Source organism: Anastrepha ludens, chromosome 2, assembly GCF_028408465.1.
Source record: "Anastrepha ludens isolate Willacy chromosome 2, idAnaLude1.1, whole genome shotgun sequence".
Taxonomy (NCBI): Eukaryota; Metazoa; Arthropoda; class Insecta; order Diptera; family Tephritidae; genus Anastrepha; species Anastrepha ludens.
In genome coordinates this window covers 162,163,520-162,181,504 of record NC_071498.1, presented here as the reverse complement: position 1 = coordinate 162,181,504, position 17,985 = coordinate 162,163,520, and the positions used below count along the sequence as shown (strand labels likewise).

Sequence of the window (17,985 nt, the reverse complement as noted above, 5' to 3'; positions counted from 1 at the left end):
CCGCGTTTTCTCTAACCTAAAGGCTTCTATAGAACTTTCCAATAAGGGCAGGACAAAAAAAGATATAAATCCGTGTTTGAGGTATTAACGAAATAATTGTCTTACTTGAAATGCCACGTATGTCAATATGTATGGCAGCTGATATCATTCAAATGTCCGCCAGAGTTTTGGACAGTGACACAAATACGCGAAATCCAAATTTCAATAACTCCATTGCATGGATCCAGCTGAATTTGAGCAATGCCGAAGTGGCTTATCCATGGTTGAGGAAATATATATTAGAAGGCAGCCCATATGGCGATATCATTACTCCGATCGCAGTCCTTTGACGGAGTCAAGTTTTGTGCTGACGTAAGAGCTTTACATTTATTTGAATTCAAACAACTTTTTCCTTTATATTCACTTTCTGCCCATCTTAAACTATATAAAGTACAAGTCAAAAATTAATTGCAATTTTCTATATCTCATTTCAGATCAAGGCGTCATTGCTGATTGCTGGAAGTTAAATAAAAAGTTTTATTAAAAGAAATGTGTATCAATAAAATTTAAAGTGAAATTCAGTTATGCAATGAGCGTATCGTACATGCACACTTATAAGTCTATATGTATGTCGCAGTAGCAGTCAATCGATCATGAAAAGTTATTGTTAGGTGGTGAAGAACTATAAAGGAAATATGTGGCGGTGATGCAAAAATATAATCCATTGGAAAAAGTGTATCGAAGAAATGAAATAAAATAAAAAAATAAAAATATTTATGTCAATAACTGCATTTGTGTGTGTATGTGTGCAGTAACGTAATAAAAGCTAATAAAAAGTGTTTTATAGTCCAAATGTAGCAACAATCGCGCTTTGTGTGTGTGTTTGGCTGTATTTGTGCATATGAAGTAAAAAGAGCAGCAAAGAGCGAGAAGTCAGCAGAAAAATGAATTGCCTCTGTCGACCATCGCGGATTATGTCCGTGCGGATTAATCTGCTGGACGAAACGGATTTCATACACGAAATAAAGGTGAGTACGCATAAAAAATGGTGCCTACTAACTTTAATACCTAACAGCAGTGCGGGAGCAGATTTTATTTTCAGCTGTTTTAAACGGCTTAGTCTAACCTTGAAATATTGTGGTATACCGTTAAGTCTAAAGACTTAGAGATTTAAATGGGATTTTTGAATTTGAATTTGAATTTATTTATTACTAGTATAATAATACATTATAATTTACAATAAACTGTAAGTCCTACAGAGACTATTAAAAGTCTGTTCGTAGGCTTTAAAATATTTATTTTTTTTAATTAACACAAGGGCTGAAAAGTCCCGCGCCTAATGCATACTAGTGCCATCTATGCATTAGGCGCGGGACTTTTATTGCATTCACCTCTTTTTCATCTTCATTAGTACTAACCTTAAGAAGTCAGCTGTTAAAATTTCATGATATTCTATTCATTAGTTCGTGGGTTATTGTACTAAGAGTGACCCTACTTCTGTTATTCTCAAAACAATGGATCAAAAATAATTTCGTGTTTTAATTTTACACTGCTTCTTGATAGAAAAAATTAGAAAAAAAGTACGTATAGCGAAGTACACATAACAAAAGTGAAACTTTCAAGGCAAGCAAAGAAAGAGGGAGAGACCCGAGAGAGAATGAGAGAGAGAGAGAGAGAGAAAGGATATATATCTAAATAAATTCACAACATTTGCAGACAATACAAATAGACAAATTTACAAAAAACGGAGAAGGGTCGACCGGTGTAGGTAAACGCCGGGCACAAACCGTGCCAACAACGCCCATTACTCTGAGCGTTTATCACTCGCACAAACGCAGCGATTCTAGGACAGCAGCAACGGCACAAATTACCGCAAGGCAATACCAATAAATCCGACGCCGGAATGGATAGCACTTTATAGTACACACAAGCACTAGCCACGAAACGGAAATAAGCGCCAAAAAAGTAGGCACCAAAAAAACGCCAAAAAATTGGGACCAAAAAACGCCCCAAACAGTAGGCACCAAAAATATATTCCCTAAAAGTTTGCACCAACAAACAAGCGCCAAAAAGTAGGTAGTGTTATTTCTCACTAGAAATTAGCAACCACAAGGAAAAATAGCCTAAAGTGTATCTAAGATATATATAAAGTATAGCTCTCTCTCTCTCCTCTTCATCTACGTAATATCTTTTTTCTCTCTCATGGAACGAAAATACCCAAACGTTGCAAGGCCTTGAAATTTTACTCTCCATTCTCGTTCGTATATCGACGCCTAAGAAGTTTCACTTCGGAAATATCTTTCAAGCAAATCAATTAAAAATGCGGAGTCCCCCGCTCCAACAGAAATAACAATAAAACGGTGGTTGTGGAGACACCGTTGATGCTCAACACAGGGGACGTCTAAATGAGGTGGCAACAGCAGCAAACATCAAAAAAATCAACAAAATCGTTTCGAACGATCGAGAAGTGAAGTTGCGTGAGTGATCGTGAAGATATCAAAACAAGATCTTGGCTTTATATTCTATGAGCATTTGACTATGAGAAAACTCAGTTCAAAGTGGGTGCCGCGTTTTCTCACTGTTTTGTTTCATCCAGACAACGCAGCGTGTCACAAGTCAATCCAAAAACTGGGCCTTCCAATTTCTTCTACCAGATTCACCAGGTTTGGCTCCCCGCGACTACTGGCTGTTCGCATACCTAACAGGAAATGCTCGCTGGTAAGAAATTTCGCTCGAATGAAGAGATTACCGCTGAAGCTGAAGATCTATTTTGAGGAATCAAAGGAATGAGGAGAATGAGAAAAGAAAAAATCGCTCTACAAAATAGGTATTGAAATGTTCGAGCGGCGCTGAAATGATTGAGTTGTTCTTGACGGAAATTACGTTGATGAATAATTCTAATTCTGAGCAAAAGAACGTGCTTTCTTTGTTAGGCCCAGGACTTTTCAGCCGACGTGTTAAGATAAAATTCAAGAAGAACTCTTCTAAAGTTGTCAAACGAGTTTTTTCACTGTCATTTTGGGGTATCCCCTGCCTGCTTTCATATGAATAGCCTTCTCATGTTCTAATTTTTTTGCAAAACTGATTTTCGCGCACCTTTACTTCGATATCATCCCACCGTGGACTTTATCAAGATTTACGGGTGTGGCACCCTCAATTGAGAGATCAGAAAGTTCAGAACCACTTTAACGCGTACGATCCCAACGAAATTAAGGAAATCGATGCAGGATGGTTCCTATCCATGATAAATAGTTCAAGTAATATTTTTTAAAGATTTTTCTGATTTGCATGAAATTTGTTTTTACTCAAAAAGTAATGCGCTTACTGAGCAAATGCATTCTTGACTTTCATTTCTATAAGAATTCGAACACATTTTATGAAATGAGTGAATCGCCATCTTAAGCAGCTGTTAGGTGCTGGTAAAGTCTTTATTGAGGTAAAGTCTTCATTGATCCCTGAGTGCATCGAGAAATTCAACTTGCAAGGAATGGCAAATCGCATCCGGTTCATATGGACCCCAGGACACGGCGGTCGCTTAGAAATGAAGAGCTAAGCTAAGATGAGTGAGCTGGCTTCAAACAATGGGGCCACCAAACTATGGGGTATGATCAAAGGAGGTTCAGACAACTCATAACCCTCCTTGAAGATCAACTCAGCGTGCTCAAGGGCATCCTCACAGGTCACTGCAAACCGCGTAGTCATCTGCATAGAGTTGGAATATGACCCGCTCACTCCTGTCGTTTCTTGCACAAGTCCTCGGAGACTCCATACATCTTGACTGAGCCACTATAGCGCAACTATAGGTTTATTAAAAGAACTGAAAAGAAAATGCATTCGCACTGAAAGTGACGGTCTAAAACAGTCCTTCCTCCGCTTCTGGGGAGTCACCTTTCCCGCGACTTCTTTGTGTATTACTTCTGCATTACGAGAGGACTCAGAATGGCCAGCTTCATGATAAAGGCTCGTCTTCTTATGACTCTGTTTACTGTTTTCAGTTTTCAACGTATCCTTTAATCACATTCCTGTTGCCCTCGCTTTGAAACATTTCGCTGATTATATTGTATCAGAGTACCTCTTTCCATGAGACATCTGTCGCAACTAAAAAATGTGCGATCCGCGTCATCGCTCGGTGCTTTGCAGTATATGCAACTGAGGTCGCTTACTCTACTCATGCGGTGTAGGTATTTCCGGAATTATCAGTGGCCGGAGAGAAACTTAATCATGCAATAGTTTAAGGAAATAGCCCGAAGTTTCTTTCAGCTCATCTGCCTATTGTTGGAATAAGTTTCGCCGTCCATCTGTAACTGGATTCAGTGTCCCGGCGACTTTGTCCACGCTGCATGGTTTGACAACTCCGTTCCGCGACGCTGGTGTTGGCGTGTTTTTTAATGAAATCTCACGCATCCATTCGTTTTCGGGCCATAAGGTCGACAGTTATCTGGTCACAAAAACTGTCGCGCCCGAGACAATGCTGTAAGCTGAAGCAACTTTGAGTCCCACTGTTCGTTATAGAGCTTTCACTGCTTTGCGCTTGGTTTGTAGTTTAGCGCATCTTGTTTGCTGCCGTACAAGCGTGTGCAGTCACCATGATCAGTCTTCTTATGCTCTCCGATGTTCACCATTAGTCGACTTGGCATTCCCGCGACCTTCGCTGCTTTAGTAACCGCGTGCTGGATCTGGGCTGAGAAGGTAAGCCTGCAATCAAGTTGAATGCCTCGGTATTTCATTGATTTTTGAGTCATTAGAAATGGGTCGCCTATTTGCATGCTGACCTCAAGTGGCATGTGGCCTCGTGTCATCAGGATGACTTCGGTTTTATGTTTGGCGAGTTCCAGTCCTTAACATGATTTGCTTGAGCTTCCTCCTGGCGTCCTTGGTGTGTGATTGCTGATATGATCACCGTTATATCGTCCGCGTATTCCACGAGATATGTGTCTCTGGCATTTCTACGCGTCGTAGCTCAGTTTACAGGGAAGTCACCATGATCAGCCTTGTTTTGGTATGTGTTCCCCTACCGATGTTTGCCATTAGCCGCGACCTTCGCTGCTTTGGCATGCTGGTCTCGAGTGGCATATGACCTTGTGTTATCGGGATGACTTCGGTCTTTTGTTTTTTGAGTTCCAGTCGTTAACATGATTTGTTTGAGCTTTGTCCTGGCGTCCTTGGTGTGTCGGGCTGATATGACCGCCGCGAGATATGTGTCTTCTGGCATTTCTACGCTCAAGATCTCGTCGTAGCTCAGTTTACAAAGATCGGGGCCAAGGGTAGATCCGTAGGCCAGATGTTATCGCTTTACTTTTCTGACCATTTGGTGTATCTGACCGAAGTTAGCGCTCACTCATGTACCTCAGAAGAATGCTTAGCAGGTACGCGGAAACTGGGTTTGTATGAAGTACTGCGATGAGTGGAAGCCAAAAAAGACCATGACGTCAAAGGGAAAATCTCATTTTGATTCATACATTTATTCAAATTCCCTTATTCAAATTTCAAAATTTTATAGTTTCAAACTTTTTTATTTCATTTTAATGCCTTTGAATCACAAAAAGCTGAATGCATGCAAATTTCGATAAACCAAATGTTAAAATCATTTGTAAACTTTTAAGTGTGCGAACTCAAAGTGTGAAAAATTAAAAAAAAAAAACCACATCAACCACAGACAAATACTCGTAATCAATAAATAGTCAAACAAATAAGTCGGTGAACCTCAAAAACCCGCACGTAGACAGTCAGTTATATACATACACACATACATGCATACATGCATACACACATACATACATACATATGTAACACTTATGGTACATTAGGCAAGGGGTAGGCAGGTGTGAGGGCTACGGGCAGAAACATGTGCTTGGTTAATCACAAAATGAGCCCACAAAATTCGAATTTGAAATAAATCGAAATGCCAAAATCAAATTTGTAGCAACTCACTTGGCTGGGGCTGCCGGGCTCTTTAGCTTGGCTGATTGGGCATCACCGCCTATCAAACACACAAACACACACTCACACGCAATTGTAGCACCTATGTGTGTGTGCATGTAATTTGTTATTGCTGCCAGCTTGTTGTTGTTATGTATGTACGGGTATGCGAAAGTTGCCTGCCGAAAATATGATTAAATTCCAATTTATTGCGTACACCCCATGCGGTCTGCCCCGGTCTGCGCATCGTGGAGCCAAAGCGCTGCCTGCTGCCTACTGCCTACTGCCGAAGTGACCTACCAAAATACAATAATAATCTTTGAATTATGGTCGCAAATTGTGTTTCGTGCACCATTGAATCGGTATGCAGGCAAGCATTGCTGCGGGTGTATGTGTGGGTTAGCTAGCTTACATAAATATAATCGATGGTATCAATGGTGTTTGATTGTGGTTTATGAAAATGAAATATTTTTGTTTCATTCTGTAAGCTCAACGCACACACACACACACACACACACAGTTATATTCACTCATTCATTCATTCATAAAAATAGGTGCAAGCAAATATACATACATACGCACTTATGTATATATGTGAGCATTTTTGTTCTATAAAATATGTGCCTTTATGTCAGCTCATTAGTGTGTGAATACCCACAGCCAACTCTACAATGAAAAATTCATCATCATTCAGGTGATTCGGTAAATGTTACAATACTAAATTAGAATTCCAATCTCAATACCTGTTCACAGTTCACAGTTAGACTGTCAGTAACTGGTGTGGTTAGTGACCCCGCCATAGCTTCCCTTTGACCCCAGGCTACTTTGACTTTGCCTATGGCACAGTAGGAGCCGAATATATTTGCGGCAATGCACATAAATTCATCAAATGAATGGCAAATTGTTAGGCTGCAACTGGCAATGAGTGTTGGTTGCCTGAAGCTAGTGACTTGGGGCTGGCTACCGATAATTGCTGTTCACCTGGCCATGACATATGCAATCAAGATGCACAAATATTGAATTTCACTTAAATGGGGTTGCAAACAAAAGAAGAGGATGAAGGGAGTAGCTTAATCGAAAGCGGGTGCTTGGCATTTTATACCTAAACTAAATTTACCTGTAAAACAACTATTCCAGCTACTGGGTCGATAATACAAGTATTTTTTATCAGATTTTCTTGATCAACTCATAGAAAAATTGCACAAAAACTTTGTTTAAGGTAGCGACAATGTCTATTCTGCCAAGACACGATCAGGTCACAACAGACGTATATACTCTGTGGACAAAAAGTAAGGTGAATTTGGTTGTACCTAAAATGAAAAATCTTTATTTATTCTTGTAAATCAATTTCATACCCTTCAAAATGATCCCCTCTCGATGAAATACACTTATGCGAACGATTTTTCCAATCCCCAAAACATGCCAAATAGTCGATTTATCAGCACCTTCTTCGATTCAGCTTTTATCTACTCAATCGACTCGAAACGCGTTCCCCGGAGTGGTCTCTTGAGTTATGGGAATACCCAGAAGTCACACGGAGCCAAATCAGGCGAATACGGTGGTTGCGGAACGATACGAGTATGCGTGGAATTTTTGGCGAAATGGTCACGAAGAACGAGTGCAGTGTGAGACGGTGCATTATCGTGATGCAAAAACCAAGAGTTGTTGGCCCATAATTCGGGTCTTTTTAGACAAATTGCTTCACGTAAACGACGCATAATGATCAAATAATATTCCTTATTAACAGTTTGACCAGGTGGAAGGAATTCATAGTGCACCACACCACGAAAATCGAAAAAAACTGTCATCATGACATTTATTTTTCAACGACTTTGACGTGCTCTTTTCGGTCTGGCCTCGCCTTCAGCACGATATTCGCTTGATTGGTCGGTTGTTTCAGGGTTGTAAGCATAAATCCAAGTCTCATCTCCCGTAATGATGCATTTGAGCTTGTTCTGATAGTCTGAAAGCATTGTTTCACACACATCAACGCGGCGACTTTTTTCCAAGAAATTGAGAGTTTTCGGTACCAAACGAGATTTGACTTTTCGTAGGCCCAAATGGTCTTTCAAAATGGTTTTCACAGATCCTTCTGATATTCCGATCATATCAGTAAGGTCTTTAACAGTCAACCGACGATTTTTGAGCACCAACTCCTTCACTTTATTGACGTGTTGGCCATCTGTTGACGTCGATGGTCGTCCGGAGCGCTCCAAGTCATCAACACGTTCTCGACCCTCTTTGAAGTCTTTGTACCACTTATAAACATTTTTCCGCGACATGGTCACTAAATGCCTTCTGCAACATGCTAAACGTTTCCGCAGCCGAAATTATATTCCGCAAACAAAATTTTATGGCACTTCTCTGCTCAATCAAATCAGACATTGTAAAAATCGAAAAATGCACTCTTGGTCGTTTGGTAACCACAAGCGTAAATATATTACTGATAATGACATTCATATGAAAGTTGGCCCAGATGCTATTAACAGTGCTGCCAACTCATGAAAAAAAAACTAGAGCGAAATTTTAATCCCGCGAAGTTTGACAAATAATTTCACCTTACTTTTTATTTATTTTCCCAAAGTTCCTAGATGAAACATAGAGCCTTAATAAACAAGTTATAATTTCGTTTCTTTAGAGTTGGATGTTTAATTTGAGTCCAGAAACGGCGGGCTCTGTCCGCCGCTGCTGCTACTTATCGCCTCCATGTGTTGGCTGGTCTCCCCCATCTACGTCTTCCTTGGCGATTTCAGTCTAGCGCCCCCCTTACGATCTTATACCGTAGTTTGCGCAATGTGTGTCCGATCCATTTCCACTTGCGACGCATAATTTCTTTGTGAACTGGTGTTTGCCCGGTAGCCGCCCAATATCAGTCTAGAATATCCGCAATATCTTTCGTAGGCAACGGTTTAGGAAGGATTGCAATGATTGTGATATGTTTGCTGTTAAGTTCCAAGTTTGACATCCATTCAGAACTACTTCACGTTGGGCTCAAGTATTTTCAGTTTTGTGTGACTGGATGGAGATGTGGGTTGATCTCCATACATTGCCTAGCATGCAACGCGTCCCTTAGGTATTCGGTTGCGTATGTCAGTTGTTGATCCGCCATTTGTTTTTTTTTTTTAATAATGCTCCGAAAGTAGCAAAATTCATCTATATATTCAAGCGGCGTGTTGGCAATTTGAACGGCTTGCGTTTTGGTGGTGTTAGTCTGCATTACTTTGGTCTTTGCTATGTTAATTTTTAGACTCAGTTATGCTCGCCACTGTAAATTCGCCTCCATCCTAAGTAGCTGAGGTGCTTCCTTACTTATTTGATATATTTTTTATTAGTATTTTTATTAACATTTTTTATCAATATTTTGCACATTTTTTATGTTTAATCACTTAATTGATGACTATGGCTAAAATTTTGTTTAATTTAGTATTTTTTTTTAACCAAAAAATTGTTCCACCAGAATCACTAGCCACATTTGTACATTGCCATTGTTTCTATTCGCAGTCTGAAAATTTAATGCTAAAACTGGTTTTGCGGTGACATCAAATATCAAAACACGCAATAACAACAAGCCCAGCAAATTAAATACCAATGAAAACAGTAAAGCACGCAACAACAAAAGCCAACCACAAAGCAGCCACAACAATTTCCGAAGCATTACAAAATAATTAATCTTAAGTCGCGTACGAAATTAAAAGCCAAGCATTAATTGGAATTAGCTATGGTTGTATTGTCACACCAAGAGCAACCATAAAAGCCACCAAAGATTTACATGTAAACGTGCATGTACAACGTGCATACAAAGTGGCGGGCATACAAATAAGAACAGTTGGTAGGATTTGCACTTGAGAGGTTATAGGGGCTACAAAATGTTATATAATAAGAATGAGCGGTGGGGTTGCATTATTATTTTTAAATCTTAAAGTAAATTATGGGTATCAAATTAAATGAAAACGAATCGCTATATTATGTAGAGTTGTACATATATGTAGAGTTGAGAATGTAATTTTTTTGACTACAAATCAAAATCAAAACTAATCGACGGTTACAATTCCAAATGCCAAATGAATCACTTTACATAAAAGTTTTGACATTTTGCGGAGAGAACGCGTCAAGGTAAAAAATTATAAAACATCAGGGGAGTTAAACGAATGTCAAGCAACAGGTCCTGATTTATATGTAAAATGTAGCGCTTCTGCCAATTTTAACGTATGGATGCCTGGTTTGGTGGGTAGCTCTTGCAAGGGCTATAATATCACTAAATTGGGGTGGGTGCAAAGAACTGCATGTACTGGCTTCATCGGTGTATGTAAAACTTGCCCTGTGCTGCCCTGAATGTCGTTTTGCGCTTACTTCCCATCGAGTTTTACATTATTCCTATCGCTGCTCAAATTGCAATCAGGTTGAAAGAAGTTGACCGCTGGCGACAATCACTCAAGAGACATGGTAGCATTTTATTCAGTTAACAAGGCGTTTCTCTGAACTTCGTACAGATCTCTCTATCCGCAAACTGGAGTTTGAGGGTTCTACCAGGGCAACCTTTCCAAGTAGGCAGAATATAAGAAGTAGTAATGACTCCTCATTCATTCAATCTGTACCGAAGCTGGCATTTCTGTCTGTTCACTGACGGCTCCGATATGGAATCCGGAGTCAGAGTAGGAGTTCTCTCTAAATCACCCAATTTACCTATTTCTTTAAAATGCCTAGTGTTTCTCAGGCACAAGTCTTTCCGATCCTGCAGGCATGCAAAACGCTTAGGGAACATGGAAGCAAGGGAGATATTAACATTTTATCCGATAATCAAGTCGCGATTAAGGGGGGAGCCTGGTTTATGAGGTCTAAAAATTGCATCCCTTTGCGATTTTTTTTTAAGAAAAAAAAAATTTAGCACTGCAAAGTTTTGTCTGTTTTGAACATTTCGAAAGTATAAAAAATTGTTCTACTGGTTAAAATAAGTTGAAAAAATGTTTAACATAGAAATTAGTAGAGCGCTGCAACGCTGGAGTTTCCAACTGGCGTACAAAATACAGCTCGTAATTATTATCTAAAGCAAAATATTCAAATGGATTTCTAATTATCATGATTTTTTATTCTAGATGAACTAAGAAAACTGAGAGAAATTCCAAAATTTCAACTTTTTGGAGGTTTTAAAGAAAAAATGCCTTTCTATAAAAAAACAATTCACTTCAACTAGGTATAAAAATCTTGAAAATTTTTTTAATCTATTTTGTTAGTTCAAATAGAAGAGAATTTAATACTGAAGGGAAGAAGCTATGATTCATTTCAAAAGTTTCATTAGTTTTTTTTTTTCATTCATGTACACCAATTCAAAGAAATCATAAAAATGAAAAGTCGAGAAAAGGAGATAAAGTTTGTACTATAGCTGTCCGGTCACAGCGTAACTACCTAACGCTCGCCTACCTTTGTCTTTGTATCTACGGAAATATTGAGAATTAGGCTCTGTAACTTTGTGTGAATATTCTGAAATATATTAGGAATCGCTTAAAACGAAAAAAAAAATTGATTTTTTTGACCTTGTAAACCAGGCTCCCCTCTTAAGGCCTTGACGACGCCATGGTGTAGATCGAAACTAGTCAACTCCTGTAAGAAGGAGATCAAACATTTCTCTGATTTAGATTCCAGGACATAAGAACATCGAGAGAAATGAAATTCCTGCTGAACTTGTCAGGAAAGGGACTGAATTGGTCTCAGAGGCATCCTACCTGGTCATCAGCACCCCTCAACTGCTGTTACCACTACTTAGTTTTCAGGAAAACGCAGAAGGCATAGAGGTTTAATTCTTCATGTGCTATTTCAAAAATCCTTTGGCCCCAGTACAATATACGGAGGACTCAGTAAGTCCTTTGGGCTCCTCGCCATTCAATTTCCAAACTCGTAGCTGTGTTTACCGGCCACTGTACGATGGGCAAACACGCGGAAAAGCTAGGGTTACCATTTAACCACCATTGCAGAAGCTGTGGGGACCTTTCAGAGAAAGAGACTGTAGAGCACTTTCTTTGTATATGTCCGGGTTTGGCAGCTAGACGATTAAAGTCACTAGGTATTCCTTTCTTCGACAGCCTGGGGCAGTGCGCCAACCTAAATCCCACCGATTTTCTCTGTTATATCAACAACTCTGGCTGGCTGCAGATATTTGCCTGTTGGAGGTCTCATGATGGTGTCAAAATGACGCTTTAGTACTACTTGGGGAGCGTCAGAGTGGCACTTGAATCTTTTTTCACCTACTTACAAATTTTCAGTACTCAGACACGAATAGTTCGCAAAATGTGTGATTAAAAAATTGGTTTGTGAGGTGCCACGCCCTTTTATTTTAAAATAGTTTTGCTATGCCTAAATCCTCTCCGCAATTGTAAGCAATAAGTTGACAAAGTTTCATTGCAATCTGATGATTGGTTTGGCTGCTTTTAAAATACGTACACACAATAAATATCAATTTTTATATACAAGATTTATTTCAAATTGTTTTTTAACAACTTTAACAAACTAAAAAAACAAAATTAAAAAAGTAAAAAATAGTAACAAAAAAGTTTAAAAAAAGTATATTAAAAAAAAGAGAAACCCGAAAATCTGTTAGTTATGTGCCCACATTTTTATGTGCGCGGCTTTATTTTTTTTTAATAATTATATTGTATAACATATATATTAGATTCAAACCACTGTACTTATAAGTCTGTTTGTATTCAAAGCATTGTTCAAGGTGGCACAAAATTAATCACCCTATCGGAATATTAATCATTTTGGCAAATGGTGTCGTACTTCAATCAGATTTGACACGTAGGAAATCGACAGCTGCAGTATGCAAAGATACAAGTAATATTGGGTGGGCAACTAAGTAATTGCGGATTTTTTCATGAAACTAAATAACTTTATTCGGTAATGTATTGCCCATTTTGATCAATGACCTTTTGCCATCTTTTAGGCAGCATCAGAATCCCACGTCCATAAAACTTCTGGTTTTTATTAGTTCAAAAAACTGAATCAGGTATGACTTGACAGCATCATCATTATTGAAATTTTTACCATTCAAGGAGTTTTGGCAGTGGCAAAACATCCCAACCAAGCAACAATAACTTTTGCCGAATGGTCAAAGATTGGGTGATTAATTTTGCGCCATCTTGTGTAACATTGTACATATATACATACATACATATATACAATCACATTTATAAAAATAACACTAAAATAATAGAAAACACTTCAAAATACGCAACGAAATAGGAAATTGAACTGTTTGATGACGCAATGATATGTCACCCAGTTCGTTGTCGATAACTCATAACTGTTTGTATATATAAATGTACTGTAAACTTATATAAATGAATATGCTAAGCACCTGCGTGCGTACCGCCCTCTTTGCACGCCTACATCAGTCCATCAACAAGAAAATATTTATACACACATACATACACATGCACGTACGTATGTACACCTAATCTCCGTGCAGCTCCCTTGCATTTATTGAATTTCAAATTAGATTCAATTGGCCACAAAGTCTTGCGCCCAGCCACCTTTGCCTCTTGCCTGCGGTGCGCGCTATTTTGCCTTTGTTCTGCGCGCAGAATTGCCGGGAGGGGGACGCACTCTGATAATATTTATATATGTATGTATGCCCGCGGCAAGTCATATTTGAGTTTAGCCACCCAGGTACTTGACAAGTTCAAATGCCACTTAACTTCATTCAATGCCGGCAGTTAGGCGAGTTGAACGAGTGGCAGTTGTGTTTCTTATTGCGGTTGTGCGTGTTTTTCTTCCACCTCAAAGTTCAGCCTATGCGTGCGCTCTCATTTGCTTTTTTGTTCTTTTTTATTGGTCTTTTGCAGCTTATTTCTTGTTAACTTTTGCTGGCTCTTATTTTATTCAATTGTTTGCAGCCGCTGATTTTCTCGGCCGCCTATTCCTAACTCCAACAGCTTTAAGATACGGATTGAGGTCTCCTGCCTGCCTGCCTGCCTACCTATCGCCGCATAATTATTTATTAACATGAAAAACACTTTGCACGTACCAGCTATTGTTGCCACAATGACAAGTTGCTATCGCTATAAAATATAGTGGTGTTGTTGTTGTTGCTTTGGTTGCCAGCTTGGTTTTTGTTCGTCTTGTGGCTAAACTGCCTAAAATGGCCTATCAGCATCACTTGAGCGCTTCTGGTCGTCGAAAAGGGTAACAAAGTCGAAAAGCACTTAGCTCATAGAGATGCTTATGCAACTACACATAGGAAATATGCAGATGTGTGCGTGTATACATTATATAAGTACATGCGTATGTGTTAGTTTCGGTTGTCATGTGTGTGGGTACAATGCTGTGGTACTCTTAAGGCGAATTTAGAGTGTTTACCTTTTTTTTAGAGTGTTTTGCTTTAAGCCAAATTTTCTCAGCGTTCAGACGCGTACAAGGTGAGCTTGCTTGTGCTCCAAGTTTATCAAAACAAATGTTTGAAGGTTTACAAATATTTTGGTAAGATGTCGCAAACTCTGAATGTGTCTTTTTGGGACGTTAAATTAAGTAGATGAACATTTTTTTTTATTTTTTATTAGGAATTGTTGGTTTTACTCATAGATATATATATATATATATATATATATATATTAGGCCGGGCCGATTTGTGGGGAGGCAAAAAAATCGCCCATTGCTCTGTGAAAATCATATTCTAGGGATCAAAATAAGAATGAATTCTGATGCCCCCCAATTTGGGTCGAACTTTTTAGTTTCTTTTCTATAACTCACTTAAATTAATTTTTTCATTTACATATGTTCTTACTAAATAAAATAGATATCATTATAAATAAATTATAAATATTATTATAAACAAATAATAAATCTATACTAATATTATAAAGAGGAAAACTTTGTTTGTTTGTTTGTTTGTTTGTTTGTTTGTTTGTTTGTTTGTTTGTAACGAATAGGCTCAAAAACTACTGGACCGATTTTAAAAATTCTTTCACCATTAGAAAACTACATTATCCAAGAGTAACATGGATTACATTTTATTTTGGAAAAAAATAGGGTTCCGTAAGATATTTGGATTTTTCGGACACAAACTGAAAAAAATCTTATATATAAAATAAAGTCAACTTTTTGTGTGTGTTCGCTAACCGGCCGTGTCTGCACCGAATTAAACCAAACTTACACACATTGTTAAGAAGGTATTGAAGATGGTTTCCGTATAGTTTGAATACCTATTGGTGGATAGGGTCTCGAGATATAGGTCAAAACGTGGACCCGGGTAACCTTCGGACGTGTATGTACAATATGGGTATCAAATGGAAGCTGTTGGTGAATGCTTTAGCTTAGAGTATTTTTCATGCCACTCCGTGACTGGGGTCTCGAAATATAGGTCGAAACGTGGACCCGGGTAACCTTCGGACGTGTATGTACAATATGGGTATCAAATGGAAGCTGTTGGTGAATGCTTTAGTTCAGAGTATTTTTCATGCCACTCCGTGACTGGGGTCTCGAAATATAGGTCGAAACGTGGACCCGGGTAACCTTTGGTTGTGTGTGTACAATATGGGTATCAAATGAAAGCTGTTGATAAGTGCTTTAATACGGGGTAATTTTCATACCTATTGATGACTAGGGTCTCGAAATATATGCCAAAACGTGGACCCGCCGTGTCTTTGAACCGAATTAAACCAAACTTACACACATTGTTAAGTAGGTAATGAAGATGATTTCCGTATAGTTTGAATACCTATTGGTAGATAGGGTCTCGAGATATAGGTCAAAACGTGGACCCGGGTAACCTTCGGACGTGTATGTACAATATGGGTATCAAATGGAAGCTGTTGGTGAATGCTTTAGCTTAGAGTATTTTTCATGCCGCTCCGTGACTAGGGTCTCGAGATAGAGACCAAAACGTGGAGCCTAGAATGTATTTGTACTATATGGATATCAAATTGAAGCTGTTGGCGAATGCTTTAGTACAGAGTATTCTTCATGCCGCTCCGTGACCGGGGTCTCGAAATATAGGTCAAAACGTGGACCCGGGTAACCTTTGGTTGTGTGTGTACAATATGGGTATCAAATGAAAGCTGTTGATAAGTGCTTTAATACGGGGTAATTTTCATACCTATTGATGACTAGGGTCTCGAAATATATGCCAAAACGTGGACCCGCCGTGTCTTTGAACCGAATTAAACCAAACTTACACACATTGTTAAGTAGGTAATGAAGATGATTTCCGTATAGTTTGAATACCTATTGGTAGATAGGGTCTCGAGATATAGGTCAAAACGTGGACCCGGGTAACCTTCGGACGTGTATGTACAATATGGGTATCAAATGGAAGCTGTTGGTGAATGCTTTAGTTCAGAGTATTTTTCATGCCACTCCGTGACTGGGGTCTCGAAATATAGGTCGAAACGTGGACCCGGGTAACCTTTGGTTGTGTGTGTACAATATGGGTATCAAATGAAAGCTGTTGATAAGTGCTTTAATACGGAGTAATTTTCATACCTATTGATGACTAGGGTCTTGAAATATATGCAAAAACGTGGACCCGCCGTGTCTTTGCACCGAATTAAACCAAATTTACGCACATTTTTAAGTAAGTATTGAAAATGGGTTTCGTAAAGTTTGGTTGTAATTCGGAGCACTGGCAACGGGTACAGCGTTCTTTTGAACCAGCCATAATGTCGCTTATTTTTTTAACGCTTGGGGCGGAACTGAACTGTCAAATTGACAGTGTGAGTTACAATGTGTCAATATTTCTTTCTGATTTGGATGCCATAAGGAAAAAACGTAAGTGCAACATGTAAAAATTGTTTGTGAATTTTTTTGGAGTGGATTTTGGAACAGTGAATAATTTCTTACGAAATTTGAGAATTTAAAGTGAAATCCGAATGAAATTATCTGTTCGTGAAAAAAAAATTTTTTTCGTTTTTTTTTTTTGAAAAATATAAATGGATAATGGTTAAAAAAGCTCCAATGCTTAATAAAACATATAAATTGAAACGAAAAATTCATGGATGATCAGGAAAAAAGACGATTGTTTCTTAGTTATTCATATGCGTTGATTTGAAATTTAAAAACAATCTTCTTTTTTCCTGATTTTCAATTTATATTTTATATTTACTCAAAAACAAATAGAAAAACAAAAAATATTGTTTATGCCAAAGCGCTTGAATAAAGAAATAAGAAATAAATAATATGAAAACCATATATTTTCTGTTCTAAACCATATCTATTCTATTTTAGTGTGCCCAGCGAAGGGGGCCGGGTTTGCTAGTATTATTATAAATAAATAAAAATAAAGAAAAAACATAGCCATTTAGCTGATTTTTTCATGTAAAGGCCAAAAATGGTGATATTTTTAAATTGGGGGACATCAGAATTCGTTTTAGAGGTATGGTTCCTTCGGCAAAGTTTCTTATTTTGATCCCTAGAATACGATTTTCACAGAGCAATGAGCGATTTTTAAATCGACCCGCCCTAATGTATATATATGTATATTTATATATACATATTTGCATACAGTGCGCCATAAAAGTGTTCATAAGCAAACTAATTTCTTTTCTTTTTTTATAAAAAAATTATTTAAAGATCCGAAAATCTAGTTGCCTTTCAATACATCCTGTTTTTATAAAAACAAAATATTTATAGAAAAGAAAAGTCTATAAGTAGTTGCCTCTTTAAATTTTTAAATTTATTAGGGATAGGCTTCATTACTGAAGAAATAAAATCCTCTAAAAAATTAATAGGGATAATAGCATATAATATCGGAATTTGATGGTAAAGAAAAATAGGTAGAAAATTTTAGTTGTTTAACGGCAGTAATTTATAGTTCCTAAAAATATTTGATTTTTAGTTATTTCCCATTTTTGGAATAATTTAAAAATATATACATATATATATTTTAATTAATTTTTTTTGTAATATTTTTTTTTAATGATTTTTTTTTTAATTTTGTTTTTGAAACTTAAAATTTAATATTTTTTATATTTCTTTAAATATAAAAAAATAATAGAGATAATGGCATAGGGATAACATTTTTTGAATATTTTAATAATACACATACATAGTTTTATTTACTTTTTTTGGAATGTTTTTGTTTTAATATTTAAAAAAATT

At 37.7% G+C, this 17,985-nt stretch overlaps 1 protein-coding gene across 3 annotated transcripts in view; it reads left to right on the top strand.

Annotated features, from left to right (window-relative positions):
* The first annotated feature begins 479 nt into the window (after positions 1 to 479).
* LOC128855717 (band 4.1-like protein 4) overlaps positions 480 to 17,985 on the top strand; it is a 273,260-nt gene continuing 255,754 nt past the window's right edge. For all 3 annotated transcript variants that reach the window (XM_054090858.1, XM_054090860.1, XM_054090859.1), the window contains exon 1: positions 480 to 1,007. In XM_054090858.1, coding sequence (XP_053946833.1) covers positions 924 to 1,007 — 84 coding nt within the window. In that variant the 5' untranslated portion in view covers positions 480 to 923. The remainder of the gene's footprint in view (positions 1,008 to 17,985) is intronic.